The sequence below is a fragment of the Salmo salar genome, chromosome 25 (assembly GCF_965601325.2).
Source record: "Salmo salar chromosome 25, fSalSal1, whole genome shotgun sequence".
NCBI classification, from domain to species: Eukaryota; Metazoa; Chordata; class Actinopteri; order Salmoniformes; family Salmonidae; genus Salmo; species Salmo salar.
In genome coordinates, this window is record NC_138315.1 from 41799588 (window position 1) to 41819615 (window position 20028).

The window sequence follows — 20028 nt, forward strand, 5'->3', positions numbered from 1 at the left end:
CGTGGGCTGTGGCCTGAACAATAGCCCAGTTTAGGAATAAACCTGTGTTCTGACCTGTACACCTAGAGTCCGTCTCTTTTCCCTTTATGACCCAGCCGGGTCATTACATTGGCGTCAGAAGTGCTTTCGAACTACGGGATCGAGACTAGGCGAGTTAGCTGTTCAGTATAGGCCGGGTTGGTTTTAGCGTGACTCGCATCTACGGTCATGATGCTTGGGGCGAGGCGGAAAATTAAGGAAGAGTCGGACAATGTGTCCGTTGTGGGCTCGGGGGAGGGCCACATGGCGGGAGTTAAATTGTCAGTCAGCAAGATGGCAGAACTGGCGGGTTTTCCTTCACACCGCTCGAGAGCAGACGTCACGGCGACGGGGATATCGACGTCACCGGGTGCGGAAATGGCGGGGCCTGCTTATGTAAACAGAAATGGCAGCGGCCTATTGCCATTAGCCACGGTAGCGGCTAAACTACCGAAGTTCAATGGATAAGGTAAATGGGAATTTTTTTTCACTCAATTCGAGTTGTTGGCTAGAGCCGGGAGGTGGTCTGACGAGACGAAAGCGTTACAGCTTGCCCTGAGCCTGGCAGAGGAGGCGTCGGAATGCCTGTTAACGCTAGCCCCGGATGAGAGGGGCGACTACGGTGCGCTAGTGGAGGCATTGGGGGGCCGTTTCGGCAGCGACGCGCAGCCCAACATGCTGCGGATTGAACTGAGTAACAAAAAGAGACTTCAGGGGGAATCATTAAAGGCGTTGGCAAGTGGTATTCTGAGCCTGACCAGGCGGGCTTATGCAACTATGCCGATTGGTGTGCAAGACGAGCTGGCACGGGACAGTTTTATTAGAGCGCTCTCTTCCACCGAACTGGGTAAGCATGTTCAGATGGCGGACCCACCATCTCTGCGGGCTGCAGTGGAGATAGCCAGGAAGAGGGAGCTGATCTGGGGTGAGGGAGTGAGAGTGGAAGTCGCCAGTCAACCAGAGGTGAGAGCAGCGGTGGCTGGGGTGCCAGGGGTCACAAAACCAGAGTGGCTCGACGAGTTGGGCGGGCTAGTCAAGACTGCTTCGCTTGTCATGGAGAGGGGCTCCAGGCAGCGTCGCAGTGTCAGCTCAACTCCTATTGTCTGCTGGGGTTGTGGCCAGCCTGGCCACATTCAGCGGGAGTGTGGCAGATTCCCCCGTCACCAGGGAAACGACGGCGGGTTCTCGCGCAGGGGGCAGCGCGGACCCACCCCCCGCCCCCACTCTAAGCAAAAGAGGTACCCAGCAGCGCAGACAAGAGGGTGGGGACCTGCTCCCCCAGGGTGTAGCTGCCGCCGTGTTTCCTAGTCCGGTAGTTGTGGTGGGACGTACCACCGTTGGGGACTTCTGCAATGTCATCGTCAAGGTAGAGGAGGTGGAATGTTTGGCCCTGGTCGACACGGGCTCTACAGTAACCCTGGTGAGACCAGACATACTACCTGTTGGGGTGCGGGTGGAGCCGACCCTTGTCCAGCTACGGACTGTCACGGGGGAGCTAGCCCCCATGTTAGGGAAGTGTCAGCTATCTGTGACTGTGGGGGGGAGAACTGTGGGGTGTCCGGCGTGGGTAGCAGCGGTGCAGGACCCCTGTATACTGGGAATGGACTTTTTGAAAAACTGTGGGGCTCAGTTGGACTTAGCGTCGGGCACTTTGAGGCTGTCGGGGGGGCCCACAGTGGGAATGTCGCCTTCGGGAGAGCCAGCAGGGGGCAGGGCTGTCCCTCCGTCTTCCTCCAAGCTTGCAGAAACTCCACCGGTCATCCCGGCTGCTCCCTTGGTCGTTGTGCCATTCCAGCAGCTGTCTCCGGGGCGACGGCCTTCACTCCCCATCATGGTGCAAGCACAGGCAGCTCAGTAGCCCAAAACACACTGGCTCCTTCACCCCATCAGCCCGACGGGGGGAAGGAGGAAGCTATCGACGCCGTCGAGGCTGTGTGGCTGAAGAACTGTCAGGGTCTGGATGAGAGACAACAGAGACAGTTAAAGCAGCTGCTGTTGGACTTTAAAGATAGCTTCGCTTGGGGGGAAGATGAGGTAGGACAAACGCACCTAGTTCAGCACGAAATAGACACTGGGGACGCCCGACCCATTAAAATTTGGCCCCGTCGTATTCCCCTTGCCAGGAGGGAAGCAGCAGACACAGCTATTGTTGACATGTTGCGGGCTGATTTCATTGAGCCATCAGATAGCTCATGGTCCGCGCCGGTCGTCATGGTGCCTAAGAAAGGGGGTAAACTTAGGTTTTGTGTTGACTACAGGGGCCTAAATTCTGTCACCACTAAAGACTCTTATCCCCTACCGAGGATTGATGAGTCGCTAGACCACGTGAGAGGGTCCTCGTGGTTCTCCTCCCTTGATCTGCGCAGTGGCTACTGGCAGGTGCCCCTCTCGCCAGGGGCACGTGAAAAAACGGCCTTCTCCACAGATAGGGGCCATTGGCAGTTCAAGGTGCTGTGCTTCGGGCTCTGTAATGCTCCTGCCACCTTTGAGAGGCTCATGGACAGAGTGCTGGCGGGGGTTCCGAGAGACGAGTGTGTTGTGTACCTAGACGACATATTGGTGCACGGCACATCGTTTGAGGGGGCACTGGGGGCACTTAGGCGAGTGTTGGAGAGGATCTCGGGGGCGGGGCTAAAATTACATCCGGGAAAGTGCCATTTCATGCAAAGGGAGGTGGCGTTCCTGGGGCATCAGCTGGGTGGTGAGGGCATCAGCACGATGCCAGACAAAGTAGAGGCTGTGAGGGGGCGGCCAGTTCCAGGGGGGAAAAAAGAGGTTAAGAGCTTCCTGGGGCTGGCATCCTACTATCGTAGGTTTGTGAAGGGGTTTGCGGGGGTAGCGGCTCCTTTGAACCACCTTCTCAAGGAGGACACTGTTTTTCAGTGGACCGAAGAGCACCAGCGGGCGTTTGAGGCTCTCAAACGTGCCCTGATGGAGGCCCCTGTCCTGGCCTCACCAGACGCGAACCGTCCGTTCATCCTGGACACCGACGCAAGCAATGAGGGTTTGGGGGCTGTGCTGGCTCAGCGTGGTCCTGACGGGGAACACGTAGTAGCTTATTACAGCAGAACTTTTGATAAGGCTGAAAAATGCTACTGCGTGACAAGGAGAGAGCTTTTGGCTGTCATGGCAGCAGTACGCCATTTCAAGTACTACCTGGGGGGCCTGCCTTTTGTGGTCCGGACGGATCACTCCGCCCTGCAGTGGCTTCTCTCCTTCAAGGAGCCAGAGGGTCAGATTGCCCGCTGGCTGGAGGAGCTGCAACCCTACGACTTCCAGGTGGAGCACAGAGCTGGCCTTCGCCACAGCAATGCAGACGCCTTGTCCCGCCGCCCGTGTGCTGAGGATGGCTGTGGGTACTGCGCCAAACGGGTGGAGCGAGAGAGAGAACTGTGCAGGGAGGAGGGAGTCACCGCCACGGTGAGTCAGCTGAGTGTGACAGAGTGCCGGGAGCTTGAGGCTGTGGACGTTGGGGAGTGGAGGCGTCGCCAGGAGGAGGACGCAGAGCTGCGTCCTGTGCTGCGGTGGGTGGAAGAGAGAAGACGACCGCCGTGGGGGGAAGTAGCCCCTCTATCACCAGTCACCAAGGGACTGTGGGCTAAATTCACAGTCCTTAGAGTGGCTGAGGGAGTGCTCCAGAGGGGGTGGAAAAAGCCAGCGACTGGAGAAATTACGTGGCAGGTAGTGGTGCCCAAAAGGCTGCAGGGGAGTGTGTTACAGCAGCTTCATGGGGGAGTTGGCGCAGGGCATTTTGGGGTCTCCAAAACGTTAAAGCGTGTGCGTAAAGGCTTCTATTGGGCCAGGCACAGGAGGGATGTTGAGGACTTTTGTAGGCAGTGTGACGAGTGTGCTGCTAAAAAAGGACCTCCAGGTCAGTCACACGCCCTCCTACAACAACTCCCAGTAGGGGAGCCCATGGAGAGACTGGGGGTAGACATAGTGGGGCCGTTTCCAACCACAGACAGCGGTAACAGGTGGATTCTAACCGCTATGGACTACTTCACCAAGTGGCCGGAGGCTTACGCTCTCCCAGACCAGAAGGCAGAGACAGTAGCTGATGCGTTGGTGGGGGGAATAATCAGTCGGTTTGGGGTGCCACAGTCTATTCACAGCGACCAGGGGAGAAACTTCGAGTCACGGGTGTTCTCAGAGTTGTGTAGACGGTTAGGCGCGGAGAAGACGCGCACTACTCCGCTTCACCCCCAGAGTGATGGGCTGGTGGAAAGATTTAACAGAACGTTAGCACAGCAGCTGGCCATCGTTACCTCAAAACACCAGAGAGATTGGGACACCCACTTACCGTTTATTCTTATGGCATGTAGGTCGGCTGTTCAAGAATCGACTGCGTGCTCCCCAGCGCTACTAATGTTAGGTCGTGAGTTGCGCACCCCAGCCGAACTGATGTTTGGCCACCCTCCTGATAATGACGACGGGGTTTTGCCTGGCCCGAACTATGTGTGTCGTCTGCAGAACCGGTTAGAAACGGCTCACACCTTCGCAAGAGAGCAACTCGAGAACGCAGGGGTGCGCCAAAAGCGCCACTACGACTCGCGCGCTAGGGGGAGGCACTTTGGAGCGGGGGAATGTGTGTGGCTTCACAACCCCACGCGCAAGAAGGGGCGGTGCCCAAAGCTGGACAGTGCATGGGTGGGGCCGTGTCTGGTGATAGAGAGAGTGGGGGAGATGACGTACCGGGTGGAGGTCCCCCCACGGAGCAGGAAGGTGGTGGTCCACCGGGACCGATTGGCACCCTACAGAGGGAGGAAAACGGTAGGAAATGGGAGTGAGGTCTCTGATGTGAGCCCACGGGAACAGTCTAACGAGGAGACTCTAGCGCAACCTGAGCCTGGGATGGGGGCTGCTTCTTCGGAGGGCGCTGGAAATGACATTGGGGCAGATGAGTGTTCTGGGGGTTCACCGGTGAGAGCCACGGGGAGGCACAAGAGACTGATGCGACCTCCGGGTCGTTTTAAGGATTTTGTTGTGTAACCCTAGGGGCTAGGGTTTAGAAAGGGGGGGGGCTATGTAACGACCCGGTATTGTGTTCTGTGTTTGTGGGTGTGTTATGGTTCTCATGGCTAATAGCAGGGGTTAAATATGTCAGGACAGAGGGAAAGGTTGGGGGGGTATGATGGGTAATCCCGCGGGATTTGGAAATGCATAAATAGGGATTACTGTCTATTCTTCTTTCTTTTCTGTTCGGAGCCCGACATGGTATAATTGTGTACGTTCGGCTTTTAGCGGCGTGGGCTGTGGCCTGAACAATAGCCCAGTTTAGGAATAAACCTGTGTTCTGACCTGTACACCTAGAGTCCGTCTCTTTTCCCTTTATGACCCAGCCGGGTCATTACAATATATATATATATATTTTGCCCCACCAAGATTTACATGCTAAAATCCCCACTGGATTACAGGATTTCTGTTAAGATCTTTGACCGTAAAAATGTGTTTTACCTTCTGGAAGGACATCTGCCGCTCGTTAATTGATGACACCTATGACCAAATGTTATCGTCTGAAGTAGAGAGAGGACACCAATGAGCAATTCATTAGATTAAATTAAGTTACATCTCTCTCCTCTGTTTGCTTACACTATTACTCCAACATAGCATTTGGTTTATTAATTGGTCCTCACTATTTTCTGAGAGATTGGAAAGAGTTGGGAAAGCGTTCCTCTTTGCTTCAGACACGACTGAGAGGAGGGCATCAGTCATGTTGATATTTAGCTAATTATTTTCCACAACAAAATGGTAGCACACATGCGATATTACTTTATCCCATGATGAATGAATGACAGGTACACGCTTGAATTCATCAGATGTACTTTAGGATTATGTATTGTGTTGTTATGGATGATGCCATAATGATTGCTTAGGATTCAAACCAATGAATCAAACAGCTACACAAGCAAGCACCACGCAGCTGCAGGTAACACGCGCAGGGTACACGAGCAAGCGGTGCACACGTACTAACTAAAAACAGACAGTTTTGAGCTATCTTGTATATGAATTATCCAATATTTGATATCAACGGCAGAAGTACAGTATGTGTCAAGTAGACAATTGCCTATATTTCTTGACTATCGAACAATTGCGATGGATTACTTGCTGAAGCTAGCTAAAGCTAGCTAAAGCTTAGCTAACTCCAGGCGTACATCAAGCTAGCTAACTATCTGGATATAAGAACATTTGTTAATGTGGGGGGGGGGGGGGGGGGGGGCAGGAATGAAAGTACTTGTTCAACGAAGACTGGTCGTAAGTTCTTCTCGTGGACTAGCTAGCTAGTCAGACCTTATATCTTCCTTCATAAATAAATCACCAATCACTTTATTGCAATTGTTCAATGGGAGATATATTTGAATTGTGGCAAGTTAACAGTTATGGTAACTGGTAGAAAGTGAGGTAACACTTGGCAATAGCGAAGCTTGACAAACGGTAACATGTTAAAGCATTCCAGCTGTGGTGTATGGCATAGGCAATAATACTGCTGTAACCGTTAGCTACAAAATGGCATCACTTTGAGACTGCCTAACAAGTCTTAAAAGGGTAAACAGTTACATGATAAAAGTTATTCCTATATTTAAATAATGTCACATTTTGATGTAAACTGTTTCAGAAGTACTTGAAATATAACACTGGATAAGAAGAATAAAGCCAGTTCTGGAGGAAGGCTGTCTGCTGGTTGATGACCTTGCCGTTTCCATCAGCATCTGATTCAGGCCTGTAAACTTCTTGATGGATGACAAAAACCAGCAGACAAAGTCCTCAAGGGTTACGTTTTTTGAACATCCTTGGATATGGAATACATAGGAAAGCACATGATTTGGTACAGAACTGAGTTAACAAATATTCATCTGTTAGGTTGTAGGCTAAATCGTGGCGACATGCCTTGGGCATTTCCTAGAGGCCCACACTAAACCAAACAGATTAATTTGACATGACAGAGCTGGATTCACATTGAGGTTTGTAACCATAAGCCCATTGTTTGGTATTATTTTCCTCATATTCACTTTTGTCAAAGTACCTTTGACACTTTGCTCCTGTTTCTGTATAACCAAACATATTTGATATTTAGAGTGAGAATTAATTAATGCAAGTCTAACGTACAGGATTTGGCAAATGTGTCATTTTCCATGCATTTGTTATACTGCATTTCCCACTCTCAATCTCCCCTACTGCACTGCAATAGCCTATATTTACTTATTGCACTCTATGGCAGCTGATATTCAATTCAAGTGTATTGAACAGAATTAGTTGAAATCTGCAGCTTTTTTTTTAACAATCTGTGGGTCACAATTCAATAACATGGCTGTTTCCCATAAAACAAAACACTGAATGTCAAACTATTGCATAAACCTTTTCACACACACATTTCTTTAAATAACCCTTTGAAACAAGAACCCTTTGAACTGTTGGCCATTCAACTTTAAATACAGCAGGTGGGGTCAAAATCAGTAATCTGTTCATAGTTGACTGATTCAATCAGTCCCGTTGTTTATCTCCCCATCTCTCCTGGTTTATTTGTGAGTGTGAGATGGTTCATAAAAACACTAGGTCACTTCACAACAGCGGATCCCATATACAGGAAGCAGGTACACAGCAGATAGGGCTTAGGCTACATCAGGCCATGCTCGCAGTAAACAGGTGAGCTTTGTGATTACACTATAAGTAACTCTTGTAAACATAACCACACTCCCCATCTCACACTAATTTTTAATCTTCCATACTCTTTTCCTTTCCCGGGCTAGCTCTTCTCTGGGCATACGTAAGAGAGGATAGTGTCAATCATGTTCTTGACAATGACTGGAGGCGGGTGGAGAGCATGGGGGAGGTTGTGAGCAAGGGTCATCTCCCAGGCATCCACCAGCAAGACATCCAGACCCCTGAACATGGCCCTGAGCACCCCGTCCAGCTGTGCTGAGAACCAGTCACTATTGTACAGGCTCACCTCCGGGTCCAGGGCTTGGAGGTTGGCTGAACGCACCACTATCAGGGTCCCCGGAGCCCGGTCCAGAAGCCGCACCACTGCCCGTCGAATGTGGCGTAGTCTGCGTATGTAGACCTCTACAGGGAAGGTGCTAAAATGGGCCCAAACGCTGAGGACCACCACGGTATCTGGGCCTCCCGCCAGGCCGTCCAGCTCGTTAGCTACATAGCGCATCTCACTGGCAATGACAGTGGAGAAGCGTATTGGAGGACCGTGACAGCGGTACCTCAGCAGGATGTTGTGGGTGCTGTCCACTGCCATGAAGGGCCCCACATTCCTAGGACTGTGAAGGTTGAACTCCTTCAGCTCTGTGATAAAGAGGAAGTTGGACAAACAGAACAGAGTTATGAAGCACACGAGACAGTGCACAGTGAGAGATGTCATTGGGCTTTAGCAGACAGCACTCACCTGGGACAAAGGCGTTGAGGTACTCAAACCACTGTCTAGCAGTGGAATCTCCATACATGTACACCACCTTGCCCTTCAGACACTGAGTAATGGCAGAGGAGTCGTTAAACTGATGCATTGCGACACCACCCAGCGCCCGCCATGACCCTTGGAAGTAATACCCAGAGGGAGTGACCCTGATAGGCTCCGCTCTCACACTGCTGCTCTCCATCTCTGGTTTGTCTGAAAGAGGAGCCAGCATGATGCGCTAGCTAACATAACCTTACAAGTACAGTGCCTTCAAAGTATTCATACCACTTCACTTATTCCAGATTTTGTTGCGTTACAGCCTAAATTCAAAATGGGGAGGGGGTTCTCACCCATTTACACGGGCGGCAGGTAGCCAGATGGTTAGAGCGTTGGACTTGTAACCGAAATGTTGCAAGATCCCCGAGCTGACATGGTAAAAATCTGTCGTTCTGCCCCTGAACAAGGCACTGTTCCTAGGCCGTCATTGAAAATAAGAATCTGTTCTTAACTGACTTTCCTAGTTAAATAAATGGTCAAATAGAACACACAATACCTAATAACGACAAAGTGAAAATGTTTATAGAAGTGCTTGCAAATGTATTGAAAATTAAATACAGAAACATCTCATAACATAAGTATTCACACCCTTTTGTCAATAAATGTTACAATCACCTTTGGCAGTGATTACAGCTGTGAGTCTTTCTGGGTAAGTCTCTAAGAGCTTTGCATACCTGGATTGTATAATATTTGCAGATTATTCTTTAAGAAATGTGATTTGTTGTTGATCATTGCTAGTCAACCATTTACAGGTCTTGCCATAGATTTCCAAGTAGATTTAAGTCAAAACTGTAACTCGGCCACTTGTGAACATTCATTGTCTTCTTGGTAAGCACCTCCAGGGTAGATCTGGCCTTGTTTTAGGTTATTGTCCTACCTATAGGTGAATTAATCTCAGTGTCTGGTTGAAAGATGACTGAACCAGGTTTTCCTCTAGGATTGTGCCTGTGCTTAGCTCCACTCTGTTTATTTTTTATCCTGTAACTCCCCAATTACAACCATACCCATAACATGAAGCAGCCACCACTATGCTTGAAAATATGAAGAGTGGTACTCAGTCATTTCTTGTAGTGGATTTGCCCCAAACATAACACTTTGTATTCAGGACACAAAGTGTATTGCTTTGCCATGTTTTTTGCAGTATTACTTTAGTGCCTTGTTGCAAACAGGATGCATGTGCATTCTTCCTTCTTCTCACTCAGTCATCTTCAGTTTTCTCCTATCACACCCATTAAACTCTGTAACTGTTTTCAAATTACCATTGGCCTCATGGTGAAATCCTCAAGTGGTTTCCTTCCTCTCTGGACAACTGAGTTAGGAAGGACGTCGGTATCTTTGTAGTGACTGGGTGTATTGATATACCATTCAAAGTGGTATTAATAACTTCACCATGCTGAAAGGGATTTTGAATGTCTGCTTTTTTTCCCTCCTTTCTTTTTTTTAACCCATCTACCAATGGGTGCCCTTCTTTATGCCAGGAATTAGAAAACCTCCCTGGACTTTGTGGTTGAATCTGTGTTTGAAATTCAGAGTGAGTCCATCTAACGTGTGCCTTGTTAAGCACATTTTTACTCCTGAACTTACTTAGGCTTTCCATAACAAAAGGGGTTGAATACTTATTGACTCAAGACATTTCAGCTTTTGATTTATTCATTTATAGACATTTCAAAAAAAAAAACTAATTCCACTTCGACATTATCGTGTGTCAGCCAGTGACAAAAAAAATCTCAATTTAATCCATTTTAAATTCAGGCTGTAACACAACAAAATGTGGAAAAAGTCAAGGGGTGTGAATATTTTCTGAAGGCACTGTAGATTGATACAAAACACACACAAATACTGCATACCCACAAATCCAGTACAAAACTGACTATAAACTGGGTGGTTCGAGCACTGAATGCTGATTGGCTGACAGCCGTGGTATATCAGACCGTATACCATAGGTATGACAAAACATGTGTTTTTACTGCTCTAATTACATTGGTAACCAGTTTATAATAGCAATCAATTAGGCACCTCGGGGGTTTGTGGTATATGGCCAATATACCACGGTTAAAAGCTGTATCCAGGCACTCCACGTTGCGTCGTGGTTAAGAACAGTCCTTAGCCGTGGTGTATTGGTCATATACCACACCCTCTCTGGCCTTATTGCTTAAGCATACCATGCAATAGCATGCAGATCAAAAACAACAGTGTCCCAAAACATAGCCCTGGGGTACCCCTTGTCTGTCAATAGTCAGCTTGGATAGTCACACAAGGGGTTCCCAGGGCTCTGTGCTGGTGCAGCTCTTTTTCCTCATTTGCATGCACCCACTTGGTATGCTGGTTTTTCGTTACACTTTCCAACAAATCCTAAACCTCCCACCTAGCCAGCAGATCCGACCTGCTTTCTTATAGCTGCACTAGGGTCGGACAGCATTCCTGTGTATATTAAGACACTGCGGAGCCGGTGCAAGATATGGCTCAGAAAATGTACCAAGTAGTCATTCAATCTTCTTGGTGTAACAGTTGGGATAATGGGACAGTTCAGTGTACAATGCATTTCTCATCCCTGGATTGAGGTACGTTTTCTGAGCCATATCTTGCGCCGGGCTCCGCAGTGTCTTAATATACACAAGAATGCTGTCCGACCCTAGTGTAGCTGTAAGAAAGCGGGTCAGATCTGCTGGCTACCTCCCACCCTACAAACAAGCACAGGGATGCACACTGGCATGTGTGCAGCATCCCCTTGCTGTCTTACCTTTCTTCTCAGGCTGCACAATGACACTGTCAGACCCGGAAGCATGAACACGGACTTTGATGTTTACACCACTGAGAAAAATCAATGAGACTTATTTTGTTAAAAAAAATCATACACCCGAAACAAACCTTGTAATTGTACATGTTACTAACTAAGGCACAACTACTACATAGGTCTAACATACAGTCCTCACATACTCTCATCTACCACTCACTAACCTCTGGAAGAGCAGTGACTCTTTGTTTGTGAGCAGGTGTTTTTGGTAGCCTCCTTTGGCGTGGTTGATCCGTGTGTCACAGCTAAGCAGTTTTGGCTTGTAGCAGTACCATGGTTCACCTGTGTGGGGGTCCGTGTAATTGCACAGCGGCTGCCGGGTGGTTGGCAGGCACAGGTTGCACACAGTGGTCTCAGACAGGAATCCAGAGCGGAACAGACTCTTGAAGAAGACGCGGTCGGGATGTTCCTCTCGTAACCGACGCAGCACAGCAACTGCCTCACTAGGATGGACCAGTGTCACCTCTACCCGTACAGACCCCTCCCATAGTAAAGGGAACACGGCTGAGTAGAGCCCATTCCGGTGGTCCAGCACCTGTCCTGCAACACCCGCCCCCAACTCTGGGGAATGCAGCCGGGCCAGCAGGAAGTCCCCACCATGACGCTTGGGACGCCCCTGGAAGTCATGCATATGGACTAGCGCCTCTAGCTGATCTCCCACACGCCACTCTCTCCCACCCCCTCCTGGCAGGATCACAAACAGACTGTGTGCAGGGTCGCTGGTCTGCCGCAGGGGTCTAGGTGTCAGCCGAGGCTGAGGCTCTGGCCACGCGATGGACTCCAGGAGGTAACGCTGCTCCAGAGCCTCCTCGGCTGAGGGCTCCAGGCCCAGGTGGCCACAGTAGCTCCGGTTGTGATCCACAGGAGGTTGTTCCTCTGTGGTGAAGGCTGAATGGATGTGGCTCTGGAACTGGTAGAGTGTCGACACTGTTTGGCAGTTGAGCTTCTGCAGAGGAGAAGAGGAAAGGTCACCAAGAGGGAGGGTAGTAATGGAGGATGGTGATTAAAAGACACGCCCCCCTCAGAGAGAAACACAGCTGCATGTGAGCTCTCACATTTTTCAACATGTTTTTTTCAAACGGATAGATTTGGAGTTAGATAAACTTGGATTTTTCAGCAAGTACATATGCAGGATGCTACCCTCCACAGCATGGCCTTCGCTCCAGATCAAAACTCCAAACTAATTTTGACCAAAATTAACCGGACAGATTACTGCTTCCAAGGTTATTTTTCCAAGCTATACGGAGGGTGCTCTAGCAAACAAACAGCAGGGACCTGAGGACACCGTCAAACCTGGAACTGAGTGACTAGTGTTTGGTCTGATGCTATTTTGAAAGCCAAGAAGAAAAAGAAAAAAGGAAAAGTACATTACAATGACATATTTTACTTTATGGGGACTGAATGTGGAGTTAAGGCTGCCAAGTTTGCAAGGACAGACCAGATACAAATTCAATTAGCACTGAGGTGTGAAGAAAAAGGTGTTGAGGCCTTTGGGCCCAACAAGTGTCAGGAGTCTTTGAAGCGTCCTCTGAAGCCCCCTCCTGCTGTTCAAAGACCATACACTGGCATTTTCTACAAGAAATCTGCCTCCAGAAATAAAAGCTTCTCCCAAGTGGGTGTGACACCTACTCCCGTTGCCTGCTGCTTGGATTCCACCTGGCGATCTGTTCACCGTCTGCCCTTGCCTGTCTCCCCCTGTCTGGTACAGGTACCCCCACCACACTCACCCCTCTCTCCCGAGCTTTCACTCGCCACCAGCACTCACGCACTGTTGGTGCAAGTGACAATGAACTTACAATGGCTAGCCCCAAGTCGTTTTATATATATATATATATATATATATATATATAAAAAAATAAATCTTCTTCTTGTGCACTCCTGCATACTTTGTTGACTACAAACTTTCTTTACCCATCTGTGGGACAGACTGTTTGTTCCCACACTCGGGACTTTGACTCTATTGGTTACATTGACTTTTGGCCTCCCATCCTATTCTAACCACCTCTCGTCAGCTTTGTATTCATGTTACCTGATGAAATTGCTTTACAATATGATATTTTTGCCATGTGATGCACATTCAGATGTCATAAATCAACACTGCAGAGGTCTCCCTGTTCTATGCCGTGCCTTGATTGTATTACTGTTGATGATATCTGGAAATGTGCATGTACACCGTGGCCCATCTACTGTTGCTAGGCCCAATTCTGACTTGTGCTCTAATATCTGCTTCACTGATTTCTGCTCTCGTAAAAGTCTGGGTTTTCTGCACGTTAACACTAGAAGATTATTACCTAAAATGGATCCATTGAAAGTGTGGGTTCACAGCTCCAATCCAGATGTGTTGGTCATTACTGAGACGTGTTTTTTATTTAACCAGGCAAGTCAGTTAAGAACAAATTCTTATTCACAATGACGGCCTAGGAACAGTGGGTTAACTGCCTTGTTCAGGGGCAGAATGACTGATTTTTACCTTGTCAGCTCTGAGATTCGATCTAGCAACCTCTTGGTTACTGGCCAACACTCTAACCAAGGAAGGAAGAGTGTTTTGAATACTGATGTTAACCTTTCTGGTTATAACCTTGTTCGGCAAGACAGATCTTCCAAAGGTGGGGGAGTGGCAATCTTTACCAAGGATCACCTTCAGTGCTCGGTTGTCTCCACCAAGTCTGTACCCAAACAATTTCATTTACTGGTTTTAAGAACTAAACTTTCAAATAGCTCTTTGTTGACTGTTGCTGGGTGCTATCGTCCTCCATCAGCACTGGCCTGTACCCTAAGCTCTCTCCTGGCCCCTTACACTAAGTCTGAATTTGTCCTGCTTGGTGACCTAAACTGGGACCTGCTTAAACCACCTGACCAAGTCCTAAAGCAATGGGACTCCCTAAATCTTTCTCAGATTATTACCAATTCCACAAGGTATGACTCCAAACACAGAGAAAAGGCTACTCTCCTCGATATTATCCTCACATAATCCTGATAGGTAGCAGTCTGGTGTTTTCTGTAATGACCTTAGTGATCACTGTTTTACAGACTGTGTTTGTAATGGCTGCTCAGTGAAACGACCTGTCGTGATTTGTCATAGACGCATGCTAAAAAACTTTAATGAGCAAGCCTTCCTTCATGAACTGGCCACTGTAAAATGGTATAGAATCAGCTTGTCGAAGACACTTGAACCTTCTTTTTTTATATTTTCAGTGGTATTGTTAATAAACACGCCCCCATAATGAAAATGAGAATTAAAAACAGGTTCAGCGACTGGTTCGACCGTGATCTTGCAGAGTTACTCCACCTCAAGAATTGCATTTGGCTAAAGGCTCGGCACACGCATACTCAGGCTGACTGGCTATTGTTCAGGCAAATGAGAAATAAGCGCACTCAGGCTATCGGGAAGGCCAAAGTTAGTGACTTTAAGGAGCACTTCTCTCTCACTGGGTCAAACACCAGGAAGTTCTGGAAAATGGATAAAGATCTGGAGAATAAACCCTCCTCCTCACAGCTGCCCATGTCCCTTAATGTTGATGTGGTTGTTACTGACAAGAAGCACATGGCTGAGCTCTTTAATCACCACTTCATTAAGTCAGGATTCCTATTTGACTCAGCCATGCCTCCTTGCCCATCCAACATTTCCTCATCTCCCACCCCTTCTAATGCGACTATCCCTGATGCTTCTCCCTCTTTTCCCCCTGCCCCGCTACAAAGTTTCTCCCTGCAGGAAGTCACTGAGTCCGAGGTGCTAAAGGAGCTCTTTAAATTTGACCCCCAAAAAACATCTGGGTCAGATGGTTTAGAGCCTTTCTTCTTTAAGGTTGCTGCCCCCATCATCGCCAAGCCTGTCTCTCCTTTCTGGGGACGTTCCCATTGCTTGGAAGGCAGCCACGGTCGGTCCTTTATTTAAAGGGGGAGATCAAGCTGATCCTAACTGTTATAGGCCTAATTCTATTTTTCCCTGTTATTCAAAAGTGTTGGGAAAACTTGTCAATAATCAACTGACTGGATTTCTTGATGTCTATAGTATTCTCTCGGGTCTGCAATCTGGTTTCCGCTCAGGTTATGGATGCGTCACTGCAACCTTAAAAGGTCCTCAATGATGTCACCATTGCCCTTGATTCAAAGCAATATTGTGCAGCTATTTTTATTGACTTGGCCAAAGCTTTTGATACGGTAGACCATTCCATTCTTGTGGGCCGGCTTAGGAGTATTAGTGTCTCTGAGGGGTCTTTGGGCTGGTTTGCTAACTACCTCTCTCAAAGAGTGCAGTGTATAAAGTTTGAAAATCTGCTGTCTCAGCCACTGCCTGTCACCAAGGGAGTACACCAAGGCTTGATCCTAGGCCCCACGCTCTTCTCAATTTACATCAACAACATAGCTCAGAGCAGTAGGAAGCTCTCTCATCCATTTATATGCAGATGATACTCAGCTGGCCCCTCCCTAGATTTTGTGTAAAATGCTCTAAAACAAAGCTTTCTTAGTGTCCAACAATCTTTCTCTACACCTCCAAAATAAAGTTAATGTGGTTTGGTAAGAAAAATGCCCCTCCACCCACAGGTGTCATTACTACCTCTGAGGGTTTAGAGCTTGAGGTAGTCACCTCATACAAGTACTTGGGAGTATGGCTAGACGGTGCACTGTCCTTCTCTCAGCACATATCAAAGCTGCAGGCTAAAGTTAAATCTAGACTTGGTTTCCTCTATTGTAGTCGCTCCTCTTTTACCCCAGCTGCCAAACCAACCCTGATTCAGATGACCATCCTACACATGCTAGATTATGGAGACATAATTTACAGATCAGAACGGTAAGGGTGCTCTCGAGCGGCTAGATGTTCTTTACCATTCGGCCATCAGATTTGCCACCAATGCTCCTTATAGGACACATCACTGCACTCTATACTCCTCTGTAAACTTGTCATCTCTGTAGACCCGTCACAAGACCCACTGGTTGATGCTTATTTATAAAACCCTCTTAGGCCTCATTCCCCCCTATCTGGGATATCTACTGCAGTCCTCATCCTCCACATTCAACACCCGTTCTGCCAGTCACATTCTGTTAAAGGTCCCCAAAGCACACACATCCCTGGGTCGCTCCTCTTTTCAGTTTGCTGCAGCTAGCGACTGGAACGAGCTGCAACAAACACTCAAACTGGACAGTTTTATCTCAATCTCTTCATTCAAAGACTCAATCATGGACACTCTTACTGACCGTTGTGGCTGCTTTGTGTGATGTATTGTTATCTCTACCTTCTTGCCCTTTGTGCTGTTGTCTGTGCCCAATAATGTTTGTACCATGTTTTGTGTTGCTACCATGTTGTGTTGTCACCTTGTTGTTATGTTGCTACCTTGCTGTGTTGTCATGTGTTGCTGCCTTGCTATGTTGTTGTCTTAGGTCTCTCTTGTTGTGATGCGTGTTTTGTCCATTATTTATATTGTATTTATTTTTTATCCCAGGCCCCCGTTCCCGCAGGAGGCCTTCTGCCTTTTGGTAGGCCGCCATCATTGTAAATAAGAATTTGTTCTTAACTGACTTTCCTAGTTAAATAAAAGGTTAAATTAAACAAATGTGGGAGAAAGGAAGAAACATCAAAGCACATCTCACTGCTGAAGTGGTTGTTCAGCTTATAGGCCTATTGCTGTTCCATTTTGTTGACATTGTCCTTAATATAATTGCTAATGATAAACAACAAATTCATCACAAAGGGGAAAAGGAGTTAAGAAACAATAGAGGAGGTAGTGAAAAGTAAGGGAGTTGCTGAGCTTTGACTGGATGGTTTCATACAAGGAAAACAACAGTTCTCTCTCTCTCTCTCTGCTCCACAATAGAGCTAGAGTTCCTTAAGGCCCAGCTGAAAAAACTAACTGAGCCCCTCCGCACTTAGAAATAGGGAAGACAGAGTTGTGGTGATCCTTCAGAATGCTTTGTCCAACCCCCACCAATCTGAACCCTTCTAACCTAGTGAACGTAAAGCCCCACCCCAACCCTTACTAGAGCAACTCCAACAAACATACCTTTCCCCCCTTCCCCTCCTCACCTCAAGAGTGTGAATGTTGCGCAACAGGAAGATGATTCCTGACAGGGCCAGCAAAAGGAAGATAGGCGTGTATTTGGACAGGTTCTTCCAAACAGTGCCTCCTTTCTGCCTCCCATGATCAGGCCCAGTCTCACGGTCTGCTGTCACCATGGCAACGGTGTCATGCCACTACCAGTCCCCCTGATATAAGCAAAGTCATAAAGGAGTCAGAAGCCAACAGAGGGAAAGTGTTAGCATTTACATAGAGCATGGAACCCTAGGTTAACAATTCAGATTTCCTGTTTTATGAAGCACTCACATTGACCTCACTTTTCATTATAATCAATCTACAGTCAGAAAGGGAAAACACTTGCTGAGTCATACATCACTGAAATGTTAGCTCTGGGGTGGAGAATCCAGGTTCGTTTGAGGGAATATCTTGGTATTCCAAAGTTCAGTACACTACTCAAACCTACTAGCCAGCAGTATAGCTCACAAAGCACTTTACAGTTACTACCGCTGCAGCAATGTCCCGCCAGTAAGTTAATACTTTGTTCAGGCAAAAATATCTGTATCACGAGTGTGCTGCTATATTCTAAGATTTGTAATCCACTTGTTCTTGTCACATGACTGGAAGTCGGTGAATTGATTTGTTGATGTTGCATATTCGGGAACAGCCAGAGCCATAGGACTGCTAACTATGTCTATACGGGGCAGACCATGCAATGATTTACCCTTATGAGTCCATGCTAACTGCAGTTGGCTACATACTCTAGCATTGGTACTAACCTACCACCAGTGTCCGTGGATCATTTTCCCCAAACACATTTATCAGTAAAAAAAATAGACAGTGATGTCAACAGATGGAGGGCAGAACGGGCTGTCCACTTTAGATGCAGTGTTTGCTCAGCTGCAAGTCATAGCTGTATAGAGGAACGAATATAATTAGTTGGAAATGTATTAACCACCAAGCTAACAATTGTAGTATTCTTAGCAGCTAACGCTAGCTAAATGTGTGTAGCCAATACGATTTCTGTGTTGGCTCTTCTAGCTAGCCAGCCAGCCAGCTAGCAAGCTTGCTTATGCTTGCTTGCTACTTGTACATGCACATATCTGACGTGAGATTGCGAAATATGGCAAATGCTTACTTAGTTGAACTGAAAGTTGCGTTGCTTGAGATGATCTCACTGTCACACGATGTGCCTTTGTGCGGCTCTGCCAAACATACCATTTGCTGTGATTATACCAATCATATTCATGTTCACCACTGCGCGTATCTGCTCATTGTGTCGTTTTACGAATCTGTCAGATTTCAGAACGAGATTCATCCCTTTAAATTTTTGATGAAAACCAACATCGCCTTCCGGAGAAATGCAGTTACCCCAAGCAGTGCTGTAGATATGATAGAACGTCACCTCACGATCATATCAGTACAAAGCCCTCCCCTTTTTGGCTAGGCTTAAAGCACATATACTGGAAATCAAGTGTAGACTGTTATTTTTTTATACCTTAGTGGTGGAGACCACATGTTTTTTTGTTCTGTGAATTTATTTGACCCAGTGAATTTATTTGACCGCTATTTTGGTTGTTAGAATATACAAATTATGCCGTTGCTTTTATCCATGTAAACTAAACTGTAGGTTGGCTGGCCTGCAATGGATGTTATTCAATTATGTATAACATTACTGACTGCTGATCTATCTGGGTTATACTGTCACCATGGGGCATCAGTGAAAAGGCAGAATGAGTGCTTTCACAGACGGACCCAGAAAGTGAAAGTTCCCGTTATATTGATTTAATTCTCACACAGAAAAGGAAACGAGGCACATTGGGCGATGGTTTAGATGGAGTTGGGGTAATATACGTTTGGTGTTTAAGGGGTTTGGAATTGGCCTGAGGAGGGTTGTGGTCTGTGAAAGGGAGATAGATACAAGAAGAAAAGGGACAGATAAAATAAATACAGATACATAAAGTAAGCATGACAGACAAGGAAGCGTCAGGTGACCAAAGATGGAGGGTAAAAAAAAACATGCTTAGACAGGGGTCGAAAGAAATTAAGGTTAAGGTTAGATTAACGCCTCGATCACACCAACAGTGATTTGCATTTCGGTACACCAAAAGTACATTGATTTCCAGTAGAACGCTGCGTTTGCCTTGCAGCGTTGCGGAGGCAGTTGCAGTGCGTTCTGTGTGGTGCATATGTTGGGATTTATCGATCGTATTCGTCAAACTGTATGTGTAGACGGCTTGACAGAAATGGTAGCAGAAGGTGAATGTTGAACCTTTCCACACATATCCAGATGATGCTACTGTAGGTACCGTACCATTTTGCCCAAAAACAATGTCGGTGTGATCGAGGCTTGTTAGGTTTAGGTATACAAGTGACTTCAGAAAGTATTCACACCCCTTGACTTTTCCACATTTTGTTGTGTTACAGCCTTAATTTAAAATGGATTAAATTGAGATTTTGTGTCAATGGCCTACACACAATACCCCATAATGTCAAAGTGGAATTGTTTGTAGAAATGTTTACAAATTAATACAAAATGAAAAGCTGAAATGTCTTGAGTCAATAAGTATTGCACCCCTTTGTTATGGCAAGCCTAAATAAGTTCAGGAGTAAAAAATGTGCTTAACAAGTCACATATATTACATGAACTTATTCTGTGTGAAATAAGTGTTTAACATGATTTTTGAATGACGACCTCATCTCTGTACCCCACATACAATTATCTGTAAGGTTCCTCAGTTAGGTAG

General features: G+C 47.1%; 1 protein-coding gene across 1 annotated transcript; it reads right to left on the minus strand.

Moving 5' to 3' along the window:
- Window positions 1-6326: 6326 nt before the first annotated feature.
- On the minus strand, window positions 6327-18696 carry nxpe3 (neurexophilin and PC-esterase domain family, member 3). The gene is made up of 6 exons (XM_014174328.3): window positions 18420-18696; window positions 17293-17472; window positions 11435-12216; window positions 11217-11287; window positions 8411-8632; window positions 6327-8310 (listed from the first exon to the last, which is right to left on the minus strand). The coding sequence occupies exons 2-6, from the start codon at window positions 17440-17442 to the stop codon at window positions 7760-7762; spliced, it is 1776 nt and encodes a 591-aa protein (XP_014029803.2). The 5' UTR covers window positions 17443-17472; window positions 18420-18696; the 3' UTR covers window positions 6327-7759.
- Window positions 18697-20028: the final 1332 nt, after the last annotated feature.

What these genes read in the sequence shown, in the direction of transcription:
- nxpe3 (XM_014174328.3), bottom strand. Translation starts at nt 17,442, where the DNA reads ATGGTGACAGCAGACCGTGAGACTGGGCCTGATCATGGGAGGCAGAAA. An exon ending in GCAACATTCACACTCTTGAG is followed by an intron (nt 12,217 to 17,292) that starts GTGAGGAGGGGA and finishes TCTCCTCTGCAG; the next exon opens with AAGCTCAACTGCCAAACAGT. An exon ending in CCTCAACGCCTTTGTCCCAG is followed by an intron (nt 8,311 to 8,410) that starts GTGAGTGCTGTC and finishes TCTTTATCACAG; the next exon opens with AGCTGAAGGAGTTCAACCTT.